The sequence below is a fragment of the Centrocercus urophasianus genome, unplaced genomic scaffold (genome assembly GCF_019232065.1).
Source record: "Centrocercus urophasianus isolate 14NV4802_14NV808 unplaced genomic scaffold, USGS_Curo_1.0 seq_10, whole genome shotgun sequence".
Taxonomy (NCBI): Eukaryota; Metazoa; Chordata; class Aves; order Galliformes; family Phasianidae; genus Centrocercus; species Centrocercus urophasianus.
The window spans coordinates 85339618-85357848 of NW_024884142.1; the positions used below are offsets into that span (position 1 = coordinate 85339618).

The 18231-nt window shown below is 44.8% G+C and overlaps 2 protein-coding genes across 6 annotated transcripts in view; both read left to right on the forward strand.

Annotated features, from left to right (window-relative positions):
- Window positions 1–6460, forward strand: part of MARK1 (microtubule affinity regulating kinase 1) — a 53750-nt gene extending 47290 nt beyond the window's left edge. For 2 of the 5 annotated variants that reach the window (XM_042808770.1, XM_042808805.1), the window contains 4 exons: window positions 4–165; window positions 953–1207; window positions 3804–3848; window positions 5819–6460. In XM_042808770.1, the coding sequence (XP_042664704.1) occupies window positions 4–165; window positions 953–1207; window positions 3804–3848; window positions 5819–6173 (817 nt within the window). In that variant the 3' untranslated portion in view covers window positions 6174–6460. The remainder of the gene's footprint in view (window positions 1–3; window positions 166–952; window positions 1208–3803; window positions 3849–5818) is intronic. The other 3 variants (XM_042808779.1, XM_042808783.1, XM_042808793.1) reach the window with 3 other exon arrangements.
- Window positions 6461–9580: 3120 nt separating this feature from the next.
- On the forward strand, window positions 9581–13173 carry CUNH1orf115 (chromosome unknown C1orf115 homolog). The gene is made up of 2 exons (XM_042816976.1): window positions 9581–9859; window positions 11720–13173. The coding sequence occupies exons 1-2, from the start codon at window positions 9599–9601 to the stop codon at window positions 11837–11839; spliced, it is 381 nt and encodes a 126-aa protein (XP_042672910.1). The 5' UTR covers window positions 9581–9598; the 3' UTR covers window positions 11840–13173.
- Window positions 13174–18231: the final 5058 nt, after the last annotated feature.

Below are 18231 nucleotides of genomic sequence, written 5' to 3' on the forward strand. Positions count from 1 at the left end.
AAGCCTAACAGAAATGTCTGCAAGTAGCACATCTTCTGCAGGTTCTGCAGTAGCTTCTGCTGTGTCAACACGGCCTCGACATCAGAAGTCTATGTCTGCCTCTGGTCACCCTATAAAAGTCACACTGCCAACCATCAGAGATGGCACTGAAGGTTACCGACCAAGGTAATAGATTGCTTATTATTTCTTTAATGCTTTAGAAATGATGTTCTGCAGTTCGTGTACTTTGATATGTTTGTACTCAATTTTAAACTGTCACGTTACATTCTGTTCTGAAGCAGTAGCTCACTCAAGCAATATGGGTGTTTAGAGGTGACTTAAAAACTCATATCATTCATGATGCCTTTATGTAAAGTTAAAGAAGTTCCTTGACTGCCTCCCTCTGGAAGCTTCTGCAAAACTGCTAGATCTAAGTGTAACTAATTTAGACAGGGCCATACAACACAGGCTGCCGTAAGTTCATGTGAAATACTGTCATGTTTTGGAGATTACTAAGTTTCTTTCTGTCTGAAGGCACCATAAGGTAGCTGTTCCCACTATTAATTGCCTAAATAACTTTATACATTTGTGACATCTGGCTATTTCAGAAATACTTAAGCTCTTGGAATACTTACATGTTGAAGGTTTTGATTAACGCTTTTTTTCTTTCAGGAAGAGGGCTGGGAAAAACTTTCATATCTCACTAAGGCTTTTCTCTCTCTCCTTTGTCCTATTATTTGTGTATGTTTTCTTTTTAAACTGCTCTTAATACCTGAGGTAGTTGGTTCTACGCTGAAAATCTCTCTTGATTTGTTTCCAAGCATGAATCATTGAAACTCAATCAGTAGCAGATTCAAGTTTAAAAAAAGAAAGAAAAATTGAGTGGAGATTTTTCCTATCATTGAGAAATGGTTGTCATGTAGGAGGGTTTTTAGCACAGTCTTTCTCTTTATTTATGCTTCTGTTTTCCCAGCAGTGCAACTCAAAGAGTGCCTGCTGCTTCCCCGTCTGCTCATAGTATTAGCACTACCACTCCAGACCGAACCCGCTTTCCTCGGGGGAGTTCAAGTCGAAGCACTTTCCATGGTGAGCAGCTAAGGGAGCGGCGTAATGCCACTTACAATGGACCACCTGCCTCACCATCACATGAAACCGGTGCTTTTGCACATGCTAGAAGAGGGACATCAACTGGTATAATAAGCAAGATAACTTCCAAGTTTGTTCGCAGGTTAGTACCTCAATTTCTAAGTGCCCAGCCTATAGCTAGGGCTATAACTGCAAAGTCATTGAGAATTTCCAGTTCAACAGCCTGCAATGTATGTAAATTCAGTTAGAATGCTGTTTTATGTGTTCCTTTCAGAACCTGCCTTGTTTTACTTGTGTATACAGTAACGTTCCTGTTTGACCAGCTATTCTCCTGTTCCTTTATTGTGAAAGAGCAAGAGAATGCTGCTCAGTTTTCTTGTTCATGCTTTATAGCTGAAAGATAAAGGTGCTACTTCTAAGTTAAAGTGAAATGAGCTTAAACGGTGGCTTAAATGAGTCATTATTTATTATTAACAATACTTCATGATTAAGTACCAAGTCTGGGTGTAGTTTGCTGCAAGGACTGTATTCACAATTGTATTACTGTGCTTAGGTGGAATCAGTGCTTACAGATTATTTCAGGGAATTCTACTTCTGTGAACAAACGAGAAGTTTAGAAGAGGGGAGAAGTCACGTGTCTGGAAATAGTAATATTTCAGTGTTATGCAGCCCCTCATGTCATGCTGTTACAGTGTAATGAGAAGCCTTTAAAACTAAGTTGAGGATTCTGAAAGAAGAGAATGGACACGTGCAGCAGTTTCCTGGAACTGCATTCGCCCCTGTGGTGATGCTAACAGCAATATTGCTGTGAGGAAAGGTGCTGGGGAAGATTTTCAAATGCTCCATTTTCATGTGACTGTTTACACAGCAGTCACAGTAGCTTTCTCAAAAAGAGACTTTCCAGTTTTTCCTCTGTTTAACAGGCATTAGTCTATTTATGAATGTGTTCTTACTACACTACTGTCAATTTCACAGTAGAATTACATTTTGGAAACTATTGTTTTCTTTGCAGATTCATACTGTTATGTACTGAATTCTACCGTTTGTACATAGAAGAAGGATAAATTCAGAGTTAGTTTAAGCTAGTAGTTGCACATTCAGAAGTACAAGATAATGAATTATTGAAGGTGATATTGCAAAGGAGCAGTGAAAGCCTGGAATGCAAAGGTGTTCCTTGTAAAAGTGACTTCACCTGGTCTGCGGAAAGTGTGTCAGTGTGTGTCTGTGATATCGAGGAGGGGAGGGAAAGAAATAGTGCGTGAATCATTTTCCTGTTTCAGAAACCTGAAAATGAGAGATTCCCCATTATCAGTATGTCCAGCACTACACAGAAAGAAAGGTATTTTCTGCTAAGTAACTGGTCAGTTTCTTGAGCACAGGCTGGCTTTTGTTGTAGCTCAGGGTTTTGTTATGAGGAATAGTACCTGGAATTTCCTCGTTTTAAAGAGAGACATGGAAGGTTTAATATATCTGTTATGTTAAGCTACAGTAATACTGTTGTAAAACACATGGTTAGAATGAACATGTTATAAACTGTGTTGTCTTTTGAAACAAACATTTTTCTATAGCACTTTTAATATAATTTGCTATTATTTTATACTGTGAAAAATGAAAATGAGAAATACATTTGCTTGTAGTGAAGACCTCAGAGTACTTTGTTTTTAAATTTTGGGTTTGAGACTTACAATGGCTGGGATTACATAGTTGGGTTTGTTTTTTCCAGTTCTTTCAGTTGGCATCATGTAAGTTGCATGCCTTTAACTTCTGTACTGTTGAGGAAATAATGATTTAAAGCATACTTTGATCAGAAGGTATCACAAAAGATTATTATATATATTTTTTTTAACTTTTGGCAAATGTTTTTTTGGTAAGTATATAAAAATAAATGCATAATGAGAATGTTTTATGTGTAGGATATCAAAGTATTTTCTATCAGTGTTTTATAACAAATGATACTTCTCTGATAGTGGTTCCTAAAGTATTTGTTTTGAAGATATTACTTGAATCAGTTAATTAAAATTGTGTCCTTTAAATGTATGCACTGCAGCAGTATAAACTAGGTGGCTCATATGGTCTGTGAATGTATCTGCCAGCTGCTTCAGACTACAGAATGTCTCCTTAATGAAGTTCAATTCTAATTTAACAAAGTAGAGAAAAAAAACCCGGTCAACTTCCAGCTCACCAATAGCCTTACTGAAGTCAGTGTAACAGCTGACATGCTTAAAGTTGAGCGGATGTTGAAGGAACCTTTCTGAACTGGGCTCCAAACACGTGGCCATGCAGATTCTTAGGCACGTCTTGTCCTTAATGACACGAGTCCTCTAAGGGTGGGCATGCCTGCACCGAAGTGCTGTCAGCACAGGAAGCCCTGGCCCATAGGGTGCCAAGCTGAGCTCCCCAGCCCACCTCAACTGACCGCTGCTGTTCCGTGCTTGCTGGAATTACATGGGGAATCCGCTCTGTCTGCACTAGGCTGAGAGCAACGTGTTCATTTTAACATGAGATTAAAAAATAAAAAAGTAATAATTACGTCTCAGAGCTGAAAGAAGGGAAGGTGTCATAAATGGAAATAAAAATCACAGATGTGAAGAAATACTATTAAACAATACTAGATTTGACGTTATTACACTGATTTTTTTTCTCTTCAGTAGCTATTTAACATTGTACTAGATGTAGGTTTTTCTTAACTTTTATTTTTCACCTTTATCATTGAATCTCAACCTTAACTTTGTTTTGAGGGATCCAAGTGAAGGCGAAGCCAGTGGCAGAACTGACACCTCAAGGTGAGGAGCCACTATTAATACTTCGCTCCTAGGTCTTCTGCATCATGGTTTAAGTGATTTCTTAAAGACTTTAAATCAGGATGAAAAATAGAATAGTCTTAAATAATCTGGGTTTTAAAAAATGTTGGGGATTTGGGGGGGGAGGGGGCTATGGTGAGGTCCTTTACCCATCGTTCTTGCTTTTTTGTAAAGTACTTACAAACCTCTATTCCTTTGAATAATTACGTCCTGATAGGAGCAAACCAGTCATTTAGACATCTAAAATCATGCTTTGGCTTCTAAATATTTCACGGTGTTTACTTTTGGTTTCAGTGGAAAATGTAACGTACTTTGTGTGTCTGTGTGTATAGATCTGTACACTAAATTTTTACAGTAGTTTGCATACTGTGTTAATTACTGGAACTACTGTTTGCCAGAAGTAAACACCCTTCTGTGCCTGCTGAATGAATGCCACTTTGCACAGAGAAAAAAAAATAAGTGACATTCAGACAAAAAGGGTGGTGACTGCTAAGTGCTGACTTCGTATGGCAGCTGCCATGTACAAATCTGTAGATGGTGTATTAGTAGTAAAGCATTCCTTCACATGCTCATTTTCCAGCATATCTGCTCTTTTGCCATCTTCCAGCATTTAATTCTGCATTTTCGGTGTGCTTAGCGTAGTGCATAACTTTTTTTCTTTTTTTTATGCTGTCTGAAGGACAGGCTTTGCAGTTTGCATTCTAAGCTGGTCAACTACAGAAAGTTTTTAGTTTTCAAAACAAGTCAGTAGACCCTTATCTTAAAAATAAATAAAATTAAATTAAAAAATCAATTTCTTAGCTGGATACAGTGTTTCGTACGCAGCACATTTTACCTTCATTAGAGTCTTATCACAGCTAGAATTCGACATGGTGAAGGAAAAGTCATTAAACATTCAAATGAAATTAAGTGTGAAGTTGCTTTCAGCTCTTGCTTTCATTCTCCAGCTTCCTCTACTTTTTGTCATCCTACATTGTCTTTTTTTGGGCTAAAAGTTGTTTTAGATGTTAGCCCTGTCACGCTCTATCCTGTAGTATTGATGTGGTTCTTGGGAGATCACAAAGAACGTTAAATTTAACTGTTTGTTTTGGCTTCTCTCTGAGTAGCAATAAATTACGGGCTGTTAAAGTGAGAAAAGCACCTTTCCCCCATCACTTTCAACCGGTGGTGGATGGAGGAGGCATCAGGTATCGTACAGACCTGGGACGAGAACAGAAATTGTTGGCTGTGGAATGTCTCTAAAATAATCAGTGCTGTTTCTCAGTGTTGGCTGACTGGTTCAGTAATCTACCAACAAGACGTGCTTGTAATGAAGCACAACATTCTGCTTCATCAGTTGAAATAGAGCATATCATTATAAGGTCTCTGCACAGAGAGAGGTCAAAAATAGATGGAGGAAAAAAAAGAAAGGGGGGGGGGGGAGGGAAGAGAAAAGGTAGAGAAGTAGAGGGGAAATAAACTGAATGAATTGCAGGATGGGGTTACTTCTCTGCTGCTTTTACAGTATGGTTTATGCTTCAGGATTGTGTCCCTCAACTTCAGTTTTGTTGGTGTATGGCATGCTGCAGATCATGAAATCAGCAGAACTTCAGTCATGCTTTTACATAGCTCCACCTCCTTTGGAGCAGTATGGAGTTAACATGTGTCTGCAGTTACCATTACGTGTGTTGTCATCAGAAGGTTTCAGAACAGGGGTTTCCAAACTGGGTTTGCTCGTATGCCATCGTGGCAGCTGCACCAGCTCTGGTATCAGCTCCCAGTGCAGTGCCGTGCTGCACATGGATGCACGAGTGTCCAGACAGTAACGGTGTAACGCTTCAGGTCAGCTTGCACACGACTAACACAGCGCGTCAGCCACAGTTTAGAAACCCTTGTTCAAAAACCGTGTTTCTCTTCTCTCTCTCGGTTGTGCTGCTTTCGCCCCTGACTGTTCTGTATGCCGCTTCTTCCAGGAGCGTTTCTGGAGAGCCGAAAGACAGGGAGAAGGAGGATAGCAAAGATTCGAAGCCACGTTCCTTGCGGTTCACGTGGAGCATGAAGACCACTAGTTCTATGGACCCAAACGATATGATGAGAGAGATTCGGAAGGTGTTAGACGCTAATAACTGTGATTATGAACAAAAAGAGAGGTTTTTGCTCTTCTGCGTTCACGGTGATGCACGACAAGATAGCCTTGTTCAGTGGGAGATGGAAGTCTGCAAACTGCCACGATTGTCGCTCAATGGAGTTCGTTTCAAGAGAATATCTGGAACTTCTATTGCATTTAAGAACATTGCATCCAAGATAGCAAACGAGCTTAAGCTGTAAAGAGAAATTGAATTTTTTGGGATCAGGGAAGATTCATACACGATCTACACTTTGAATGTACTGGTTACGCCTAACGTGATTGGCCTGTGAAACTCCCATGTAGAAATTGCCCTTATTGCAATAAGGTTATACATAGTTATTCAGAATTGTAAAGTTAAATCCAGTATGACCTATATTAAATAACTAGCTAAAGAAGTTATGTTCACATGTACAGGTAAGTATATAGAGCATTCTGTTCATTTTATGTTCATAGGGTTGTATAATAAAAAGATGACTGCTTAAATTCAGATCTTGTATAGTTGTCTAGATTTCTGCACAGAAATGTATGTTTGATGCTTTGAGTTGGAGAAGTTCTTCCCTATCATTTACATTTTTGGTGGTTTTTATAAGTCTTACCTCTATCATGCGTTTTTAGAAAAAAAAGAAAAAAAAAAGAAAGAAAAAATTTGTGTCCTGAGTCAAATGCACAAATGTAGTTTTCACAACTGTAGCATGACCATTTTTATTTAAAGGCTGTTCATGATCTGAACCCAGAGTCGATGGATGAATTGGCTTTAGTTCCACACAAGACTGTTCCTGCTTATCTTTGGCTCTTACCTTGCTGTTGGACAGTGTTGAGTTGAAAGATACGAACATGTTTACAGTGTTGGCACTTACAGTTCGAAACCTTTGTTTTGCCTTGGGCTGGCTCAGAGCTGTGGGGGAACAGAATCCAGGCGTGATGTTTTGTCTGCAAATGATAGTGCTTGCTCCCGTGGCCCATTAACAAATGTAGCACCATAATGGAGAACTGCAATTATTTCACTTGAGTATCATGGTATAAAATATCACTCGTTTGCTGCCTTCCGAATGCTATAAATTCCATTTTATGGAAATACATTGGGACTGTTTAATAGCACAAGATGATCTGAAGTGTTGACCAATTGTATAAGTTAATAATACCACCTCAGGAATTAGCTTGGCTTTTGGAATACATGCCCCCAAAGAGTACATGCAATTCCACGTACTATTTTACAGCTGAACATACATTGTTTATAACGATAAATTGTTGATTTATGCTTTGTGGTTGTACAGTTTGTTCCCATGTAACCTGTTTGTGTTTAATATTTTACCAGATTTCTTGTATTTATTCCACATCATTATGCCTGTAATGTGCAGCTTTGTAATTAGGCGTTTGCCTACAGAAAAGAAAAAGAAAAAAAAAAAGCAAACCACATTTTTTTTTCCCTTCATAATTAATGATTATAAAGTATGTAAAACCACTAGTACTGGTACATTTTAATACTTGTTATTTTGTACTGAATTAACCATAGAGGTTGGTTGTGCAATGTTATTTAATGTCGTAATTACTGTAATATCAACATATGGGCCCCATCCGCACACTCTTGTGAAGAATAGAAAGTTCATTAAGAAATTGTCACTTTAAAAAATAAAAACTAAAAAAAAAAAAAGCTGTGGTAAACTCTGTAACCCGAAGTTAGAAGGCTGTAAGTGTAGTAAATGTGCCATTCAGGAATGGCTTCTTGACGAAGATGGACTTGACATGCTGTACTGTGATGTAGCTTTCCTCTGTAACAGTTATCAGTTATGTTCTGAAATGGACGTGTATTGTTGCCTTAGCAAAAGGATGGTGTCTGGAAAGAAAGAACTGTAGCCCCTTTTTTTTATCTGATGTTCATTGAAACAAAATCTGATGCAAGTCATCTTGATTCACTGGTGCACTCTATTAAAACTTACTTGAACAGTTCCATACTAAAACGGTTGTCATTGGCCCTTTATGCAAGTGCAGTAATTTCTGCAAGTAGCAACGCAGTCTAGAGGTCTCTGATGGCAGGTGTGCATTGTGTGTGGGTGTTCTAGTGTGAAGCCTTCGTGCTCTATGTGCTGTGAATTCAGCATTGATGTTGCATCAGTTCTGCAGTCTTACGGGTTCACTGGCACAGTACTTCTTGGAAATGGGTGGCCAAGAGCTTTCCAGAAGTTACTCAAAGATCCTGGGAAGGGATGGGTTGTGTGTCTGCTCAGCGTGCCCGTAAGTGTCCATGAAGGTTCATTTATCCTCAAAAATACACCACTAGAAAACAACCATGAAATGAATCCAGCATCACATCTGAACTCTGTGCTGAAACAAAACTCTTGGCCTTCTTGAAAGGTTCATGTATGTAGGTCATACTCTGGGTGGTAGATTAAGTGCTTAGGATGGCTTCCTGCTTTACATGCTGTGTTTTCACAGGGCTGGCTTTGCCCCAGATTGTTACTGTTTCATGTAACAGGAGCTGTGTTGCTGCTCCATGGTACACAGATAATGTCTCAAGAGGCCAGAGATTGTACCTGTTAGTTCAGCTCTCCCAAGAAATAGAGCACCCCAAAAAGCCCATTTAGTTTTTCAGAAGGGGAAGCAGAATGGTCTGTTAATGACGCTATTGCCTGTGACTGCCAGCAGGGTGAAATTATGCTGGTTTCCAAATCCCGTTGAATGTGACCTTTTTTGTGCCCTGTTGGAAGAGAACGGCTGAGCTGTGAGCCAAGCTGCTCCCTGCGGCAAAGCCGTGAAAAATGCCTCTGCGCAGGCACGATCTCAGTGCCAAAGCTGCACCCAAACACGTCCTTTGGTTTTCAGACTGACTTGTTACTGGCAGAGATAAGATGGCAATGGCCACAAGATGGACTTTTTCAGAACTGCTGGCTTTATTGGCGAACAGCACGCAGCTTAATCATGGCAGTCAGTAGGATGCTGCATATCGAATCCTTCGGCGTGGCTTCAGCTTGCAGAGTCTGAAAGACAGTAAAGTGCCATGTCACGTTCTGCAGTTGTAGGAGAGGAGGGGGGTGTCCCAGCCCCTCAGGCGGTTCAGCTCATTGGGCTGGGCATGGCATCCACCTCTGCCCTCGGAGCCTAACCCTGTAAGTGAGGAACGGCACGGAGCTGTGTCGGGAAGGGCCGGGGAGGGTTAGGGAACGGTTCTGTCCCAGGGGACGGTGGGCACGGAGCAGGTTGCCCAGGGCAGTGGGCACAGCTCTGAGCTGCCGGAGTTCAGGGGGTGTTTGGACAGTGCTCTCAGACGTAGGGTTTGGATTTGGGGTGGCTCTGCCTGAAGCCTGGGGTTGGACTCGATGGTCCCCGTGGGTCCAGGAGTATAGGATCCTAGGAATCCTAGCAATATCGGTCCTAGGAATATACGCGATCGTGCGATGTTACCCACAGCGACGGACCTGAACTTCAGGCGCCCGTCTCCCACCGTCTGGGGACTAGCCAAGCCAGGGGCGCAGGCAGGGAGCCGCGGGCTGAAAGCTCTGCTGCTCGCTGAGGAAATGCCCGGCTGAGGGCCGCCCCGGTGCGGGACAGCGGCCGCCTCCGGCCACACCTGTGAGGCGGCGACGGCGGAGGGAGCGACGAGCGGCGAGCGGCGGCGCGGGACGGCACCATGACGGTGGGGCCGCGGCTGGGGGCCAAGGCGCGGAGCCGCTTCTCGCGGCGGGGACTCGGCGACGACCAGGTGCGCATTCTGCCCGGCGAGGACGAGGAGGCGGCGGCCGGAGCCCCGCGGCCGGAGCAGGAGCGAGAGGAGGGAGCGGGCGGCAGGAAGGTGCGCTTCGCCCTCCTGCCCGACTCCTACCAGCCCCTGCGGCCGCCGCCCCCCCCCGGCAAGCGGCCCTACGGCAAGAGGCTGAGAAAGTACGGCAAGGTGAGGAGGGGGGGAGAACGCCGCGCTCCCAGCCCCGGAGCGGCGCCGAGCTCAGCCGTGGGACGGGCGACGGCGTGCCTTCACTCTGTCCTTCTTTCGGCCTCATTAGTTCCACACCGTTCGTTAGAGCTTCCAGCTCGTTAGCTTGGATTTCTGTTTGGCAGAAATGACGGAAAGAAAGCGCGGGGAGATTCCTCTAGCGCTCTGCATGCTTTCCAGGGACCCAGCGAAGGTCCCTCCGCAGCCGGCCGTGGGGCAGAACTGAGGCCGGGCCGCCGCCGGTGAGCGCGGTGCTGGGCAGTGCGGCCGGCCAGTGCCGCCAGGGGAACGCGGCTATTTCTCTGTGCTGTTCACTTACACACGTCTAGGCCGTGTGTCGGCACTCGTAGCAAGGAATAGTTGCTATGCCAGCAGGAAGGTCCTGTTTGGGGTCTGGAATGGCTTCCTACCTGAGAGCACGGATGTCAATAGGAGAACAGGCATCCTACCGCGTTCCTAAAAAATATGGTGGTTTTCTTGAAGTCCAGCACCCAAAGAACGCCAGTTAGCTGGGCAAACCACTTACTATTGAAACTCATAAGACTTCACGGTTGACCTCACAGTCACGAGCTGCCTCACAAGTTTTTCTGTTTTGTAAAGCTGAGGTGAATAGGAACCACTTATTTCAGTCTCCTGTGATGGATTCAGTATTTGCAGTTTCCAGCGTTGCTTTCCAAGTCATGGGAAATGCACCTTAAGCAGCAGCCTCGTAGCAGCCGAGCTCGCCGTGCTGCACACGGAGCAGTCTGTGAACGTGGTTACGTTGCAGGGGATTGTTTTTGCTCCGTGCTGCTGCCGTGCAGATGCTGATAGCAGCCCCCAGGGCCTCTGTGTGCCACTCCCGTGGGCACTGCTTGGACTCGGTAGCACTGTCATAGGGAACAGCCCATGAAGGCACCAGTGAGTAGGGGAGGTGCGTGGGGTGAGGGGCAAACGAGGGACACAAAGTCACCGTGTGATACAGCAGGGCAGGGGTGAGCACAGCCCCACAAGTCCTCCTCCATCCCCCTCCGTTTTGCCATCCTAACTCCCTTCAGCTATGTTTCCAGAGCTGCAAATACCGCAGCATTCAGCTGTGTGGCATTGCAGGTGATGGGTTTCCTGTGGCAGGATTGCCGTAATCTAGCTGTAAGAAATCTTAGGAATGTGACAGATAATGGATTTCACTGATGTCATGATGTGTATAAATATATCCTCCGCTGCAATGTTTTCTGCATCACAGGAGACATTTCTGACCTAGGCCCAAGCACCAACTCACAGTTGGGATTTCTTCCCAGGCTGAACCCGTTGTATTCATTCCCCAGTCATGAACACCCATGTGAACAACAACTAGAGAGAGATTTAAATTAGCTCAGGTTTTACTTCTAATAATCTGTTCTCATGCAGTACACTTGAGTTCTGAAATACATATAGTGATCAACACGGATCAAAACATTCTGTTTTGACTAAGAAGTCTTGTTGTGACACAACATTTATGTGCTTTTAAGATACTAACATACTTAGGGCATGTGTTTGTGGGATACACGTACTGGTTGTGAACTGAAATTGTTTTTATTCCCGAATAAAAATCCAAATAAAGCCTCACTTCCTGTTGAGGCTGCATCCGCTCGGTGCAACTGTGCTCTGTGGGTGCGTATTTTTAGGTAAAAATAGACAGTAAAACAGCTCCATGCTGAAGCTCTCATCAGCTGTAGGAGAAGCCCATTTCTCTAGGTTGTGAACACTGCACATGAAGGCAGCTGTCAGAACAGTCTCCTGGGAAGCTCTTTTCCATTACCTGTCCTTTTCACCCCCCCCCCCATTCCCTCACCTCTCCTGCAGAACGTCGGCAAAGCCCTGCAGAAAGGATGCCGCTACTTGGTGGTCGGCTTGCAAGGACTGGCAACAGCCTACACCGCTCCCTTCGGGGTGGCAGCACAGATGGCATCACTCGTCCGCTAGAGCACGGGGTGAGCGTGAGCCTTTCCCAGAAGACTGCAGCAATTTCGTCTCTCTTACCATTAAATCATCATCCATGACTGCGTCTGAGAAACCTCTTGGACATGGACAGCCCCAACCCCATGCAGCACCTGCGCCCCGTATTCTTTTCTGCAGAATTCTCCAGCACCTTCCAACCTTTAAAATCAGATTGGGTTGCAAGGACAAGGAAGTGATTGTGGACTAACAGAGCTGAAGTTTGGAGTCGGGCATGTGTTGGTTTTCTAAAGCTACATGTGGAGGGGAGCCAAGAACAGATGGGAAAGCAGGTAGATGAAGGAGAGAGGTGAAGTAGATGGTGAAAGTGATGGACGGGAGGTGGAGGAGAGTGGAGTCTGATGGGAAGGAAATAGTCAAAACTATGGAGGAAATATGTAATGAGAGATAGGACAAGGAAGCCTTTGGTGTCCTACGTCCTTTTTTCTTTCTGAGATGGTTTAAGCTAGGAATGATCTCAAACTTCTGGGTATGAATTGACTGGGGAGACATGGTGGGCTTTGCTGCATCACTGTTGTTCAGCTCAAACATTGGAAATCATGAGCCCTTAGGTCTTAGCACTAGTTAAAAACCCAGGAAGGAAGTGAGGTGTTTGTCTGCTGATTTGGGGGCATTAAATGTTCACTGTGATTAAAATGCTAAAGCTTTCCTCTGCTGCTGTAAATCCCACCCGCTGGTTTTTATACACAGTTTTTATCTAGCATAACTGACTCCAGAAGCTGGAGCTTCAAAAAATGAACTTAAATAATTTTTTACAAAATACCAGCTGTATCTGAAAAAGCTGAATGCGCCATTTGGGGCAGCATGTTCTGCACAAGAGTGGGCCCACGTAACCTGCTGGCTCCACCTCCATTTCCGCGTGTGGAAGTTGCAGCCAATGTCAGTGCTGGATGGCTCAGCTCAGATGTGCGGATGGAGCCGCTTCCGTGTCACACCTCGAGGGACATCAATCTCCTGTTGATGGCACAGGAACAACTGTTCTTATGGGCCTTCAAAATTCTGTGAATTGATTTGGCTTTTTTTCCGATCAGTCTTTCATGGTAGCAGTGAATGATTTCCCTGCCAGCACTTTCTCTGTACTACAGATCTTCCTAGTTTTGATGGTTTGTTTATGTAATCAAGGAACTGGCGTCTTCTGGAAACAACTGCTGTTCATTTGTGTTCTTTGCCTTTTTCTGAACAGAGTGGCACTGCATGTCTTAGCACACTACTGTATTTCTTCTAAATGTAGCAAATGGAACAAAGATGGATTTTTTTCATGCTCTTTTCTATCCAAACAGTAAATAAAAGTATGCGATCCATGTGCTGTGATTATCTGTGTATGTAAGCGTGCACACAAGCGAGGAGCTTTTCAGCCGTGGCCCAAGCAGAAAGGGGAAGCTGCAGTGTAAACTTCCCTGTGTTGTTCTGCTGGTGGCCTTGGCCCCTCCTGTGGGACAGGGCTGTAGCCGGGCAGCATGGAGACACTCAGGAAAGTCAAGGTGTAGTGAGCAGGCTGCAGAGGAGGGTGGTGACCTCTAGTTGTTTCTCTGTAGCTTTCTTGACCTCTGTTTGTCAGACCTGTCCTTCTGATGGAGTTGCTCAGAGCAGAGCAGAGGAGCTGAGGGGAGGCCTGATGGTGGCTGCAGCTCCTCACAGGGAGCAGAGGGCAGCGCTGGGCTCTGCTCTGTGTGACAGCGACAGGACCCGAGGGTACAGCATGGAGCTGTGCCAGGGGAGGGGTAGCTGGGCGTGAGGGAAAGGATCTGCACCAGAGGGTGGTGGGCATGGCACTGATGCCAGAGTTCAAGGAGCATTTGGACAGTTCTCAGACATAGGGTTTGGATTTTGAGTGGTGCTATGCGGGGCCACTGGTTGATCTCAGTGATCCTTCTGAGTCCCTTCCAACTCATGGTATTCTATTCTGATTAATAAAGATATTAAACAGAACCGGTCCCAATATGGACCCACTGAGGGACACCACTCATCACTGATGTCCACCCGCACACTGAGCCATTGACCACAACGCTCTGGTTCCCACCATCTATCCAGGACTCGACTGTTTTCTCTGTGCATTGCACATCCATGTCAACAGAATGGTTGCTCCCTCGTTGCACCACACAATCCAGCCCATTCAATGCAGGCACTTTCCACAGAAGTAAATATGAACTTTAGTTTGCAAACTGCTTGGCACAGCACTTGCCACTGACTTTTGTCTGCTGACCTATAGCCTCTGCTTGTATGGTGCAATGTTAAGGGAATAATAACCTTGTTGCCATCTATGTAGACTTAGAATGATCTGTAAACAGTCTGAAAAAAAAGTTTGGTGCTCCATGTTGATGAGCAACCTGCTGAACAAACAGTGTCTTTAAAATAAGTCTGTAACAAAGAAAGAAAGAAGAAAAAGTAAGCAAGTAATTAGTTGCTATTGCTGTTGCTATAAAACAGCTGGTGATTCACGGAGGACTATTCCTCAAGATGAACTCTCTCTCACTGAGGTTACCAATTACAGTAAGCTAATTGGTGCTCCTTAGACAGTAATCCACTCCTCAGACGGCGCGGTGCATTTGTGAGGCCAAGCTGTGGTCTGAGGGCTTTCCCTCCCTTCCCCAGCCCCGCTCCAACAGCAGCACCCAGTCATGGGGTGCATGCACAGGGCTGCAGTCGTGTCCAGCACAGCTGCAGGAGAGTTCAGCTGTGGGCACCGGCAGGCTGTTTCGTTGCCAGTGTTTTCCCTTCAGTCTTATTCTCCAAGCTCCTCTTAGCCTCTCAGAGGAATGCCAGTCCTCCTCATGGATACATGAGGATGGGATAGATGTTGCTGTTGGGGAAAGTTTGATTTCAAGGCCTGAATGCAGGCAAGCAGTTCCTTTGCACTTCTGCTTGCCATGGCAGCAAGCAGGTGTTGCTTTTCAGAGCCGTGCTGCAGTGTGTCTGGTTGCCTTCACACTTCCACTCATCTTATCATCATTTATAACACATGGCAGTGTGAATAAGCCCAGGAAGCTGGGTACAAGAGGAGCAGTCAGAAGGAGCCACCTTGCTCAAGCTTTTCTCAGAAATGGACTCCAGTCCCCCAACAGCCCAGCAAGTCGCTCTATGAACAAAATCCCTGGCTGATTCTAGCCGTGAATGATGGAGCAGAACGAAGCTCATTCCTGCTGTTTTTGCCAGAGCATTTAATTGCTGCTTCAGCCTCACAGCCCCGAGGAAATGGCAGTGGCCTCACAGCTATTGTCCTTTGTCCTGCTGTGAGGAAGCACTGTGGCACAACTGCCTGTGAAGTGCCGTGACCGGGGGAAGCCACACCACACCACATCACGCAGTGCTTGTGAGACTTTGCCAGCCATGGGCCAAGGTTCACCCCTTATGCGATGGGCTCGGGAGCAGGTCTGGTCAGCCTTCTCCTTTCTTTGTGTCCCAAGGGCCCTGTCCTCTTCTGAGACGAAACAGGTCCTAAAATCTGTGTTCAACGAGCTTTGGAAATAATTTTTCTTCAAGGAGCAATAGGGACCCTAAGGAGCATAATGGAGTTAATGAAGATAATGGAAGTGAATTCTCTCACCCTTGTCACTGCAAGAGGAGGTATCAGGCTGCCAGGGTGGTTTTGGGGTGAAGTCCAGGTTGAGCTCAGCAAGGGTGGTGCTCCTTCCTGGATCCTGCGTCACCAGTGAGGAGGGGCTCAGGGCTCCGGGCTTTGTTTAGCTGGAGGAGAGGAGAGAGGGACCTAATGGATTCTTCAGTACTGAAAAAGAGGTTGCCAACAGGATGCAGCCAGGCATCTGAGGTGCGCATAGACAGTATGGACCATGGTCATCTGTTGAAATGAGGGAGTTTTCAGCCAGATACAAGAAGAAAAGATCACTAATGTGATAGTTCAGCTATCACATAGAAGAGGCTGCCCTAGAAGACTGGGGTCTCTATCCCAGGGGTCTTTCAAGGCATGACTGTACAAAGAGCAGAGAAAATCCAGTCCAAATGCAGCGCTGGCGCTGCTGCGAGCAGGAGTTGGACCAGAGACCTCCTGGCATCTCTCCCACTTCATGTTTACCTCCTGCATGGAGATGGAGAATTTTCACCACTTGCCATCCCTTGCTGAAACCACAGAATTAAACTTTGTTTCTGTTGATAGGGAAGGACTTGCAGAGATCTCAGGGCAAACTGTGCCAAGAAGTTTGGCCCTCAGCGAGGTTTCCTCTGAGCTGAGCAATGCTGGCTGAAAGGCAATTGTCCTTTAGTGCCATCTCCTGGGAAAAAGTCAGATTTCCACCCTTGTTAGCCTTGCTTATTGTTCTGCTTCACCTCCTCCTGCTGAGTTTCCTGCCCTCCCCTCAGCTACTTTGCCAAGACATATCTTCAGGATGTTGGGCCTGGTGTTTTGAATCCGGAGTCTCTGTATCCTGTTTGCAATTGTTTCAAATGTAAAGACATGGAACACTGCTCTCTTTTTTTTTGTTGCTGTTGTTGTTTTTGTTGCTGTTGTGTTTTCTTTTTTCCCTTCTACACCTAGAAATTTATTGCACTTCACAATTCTTGGTGTGCCTTAAAAGCCCTCATGAAGGTTGCTCCACTGAAGGAATTAGCCCTAGCCACTTGTTTCCAAATCTCGCCCTCTACTGGAGAGATCCCAGCTGCTTTCCACAGGAGGCGAGGTTTCAAACACGGGAGGAAGGACCTGCCCCGGGAGCTGCCTTGTACCCCAGCTCCAGCTCTCGTGTATAAATAGCCCACAATGCTTCATCCTGGTCCAAAAATTTCCTCGGATTAACCGTTTCACCGCTGTCCTGGTGAATTTAAGGAGGCCAACGTTTAACATTTGACTGGAGGAATTTTCAATTAGACAATTTTCAGTCAACCTTCCTGTATGACCAGACGGAGGACAAAGCAGCCTACCGACCTGCCTGCCTTCTATACATTTATGGTTCTTTATGTAAGAAAAGCCACACAATTTTGACTCCATTAAAAGCCATCTCTCATTAATGAGCCTGTTTTTAATTCTATCATTGCCAATTATTCTCCTGAGATTTTTTCCTACATTAATTTCACTCAGCTCATTTCTAGTGTATGACTCACTGAACTCTGATTTCCTCTCTTCTCTATGAAGGAATCTTTTGAATTATTTTTTTGTTCTGACTTCAGAAGAAGGATGCAATTGGTGTGGGGGTACGATGTAAAATATTTTTTATCATACCTGTCTGAAATCAAAGTGGGATGACTGCATAACCAGCAGTGTCATCCCATCATCCCCACCTTTTGTGGAATTTGCAGAGGCACTGGAAAAATACCTGGCTTGTCTCTGGAGTGGGACAGTTCATTCCTTCCTGGGGACAAACCCAACCTACACTTAGCTCTGCCCCAAGACCCTTTCTCCTCACCTAGGCCAGCGTTTTGCTGCCTTTGACAGTGGGAACTTCTTTGGAATGTCCACCCAGATCAGGATGCTGCTGCCTTCTGTTATTCCTCCTTCAGCTCCTTCATGCCACAGTCTTCAAGAGTCAGAGCTGATCTGAACAAAGTTGGTGGGTTTAGGGAATAAGTTTAAGGTCCCTCTTGGATTTAGAAATCCTTTTCTAATCCATTTCTATGGAATCACTAGGAAAGGCAACTGTATCTAGATTTAATGCTCAAGTCCTTTGAATTGAAAGAAGCTTTTCTGTACAGTGTTGTGCTACCCATCGTGTATGATTAGGGAGTAGCTGTAGCTATCAAAGCACCAACACACTAAATAGGCCCATATATCTCCATATCCTCATGCTGGTTAATCATAGAATCATAGAGTAACATTGAAAAAGATCTGAGATCATCTAGTCTAACTATCCACCTACCATCAACATTGTCCACTAAGCCATGTCCCTCAGTACCACATCCATATGTTTCTTGAACACCGCCAGCAACAGGGAGTCCATCACCTCCCTGGGCAGCCTGTGCCAGTGCCCAACCACTCTTTCTGAGTTTTTCCTAATATCCAACTTGAACCTCCCCTGGTGCAACTTGGGGCCATCCCTGTCATCCTGTCACTGTTTTTTGGGAGCACACATACACTTCAGATCTGTTCTCTCTGGCACCAAAGAAGGGAGCAATCAAAAAAATCATGCGAAAGTATTTTCTGTTATTCCGAATCCTGTCACTCTGAATGCCTCTTAGACTGAAGTTCATGGGACAAAAGCATTCTGTGTTTTGTGATATGCACAGAGGAGAATGCTACCAGTGCTCACAACATCACAGGAGATATTTACTCATTTTGCCTTAAGCTTGTGAAAATAAATGTCAGTATCTGTTAGGAATGGCATCATGTTTTGAGAAACTTGTAGCCAGAATAAATATTAATGTATTTTTTCCTACCATTCATTTCATTTCATGCATTGCTTTTTATTGTTAGA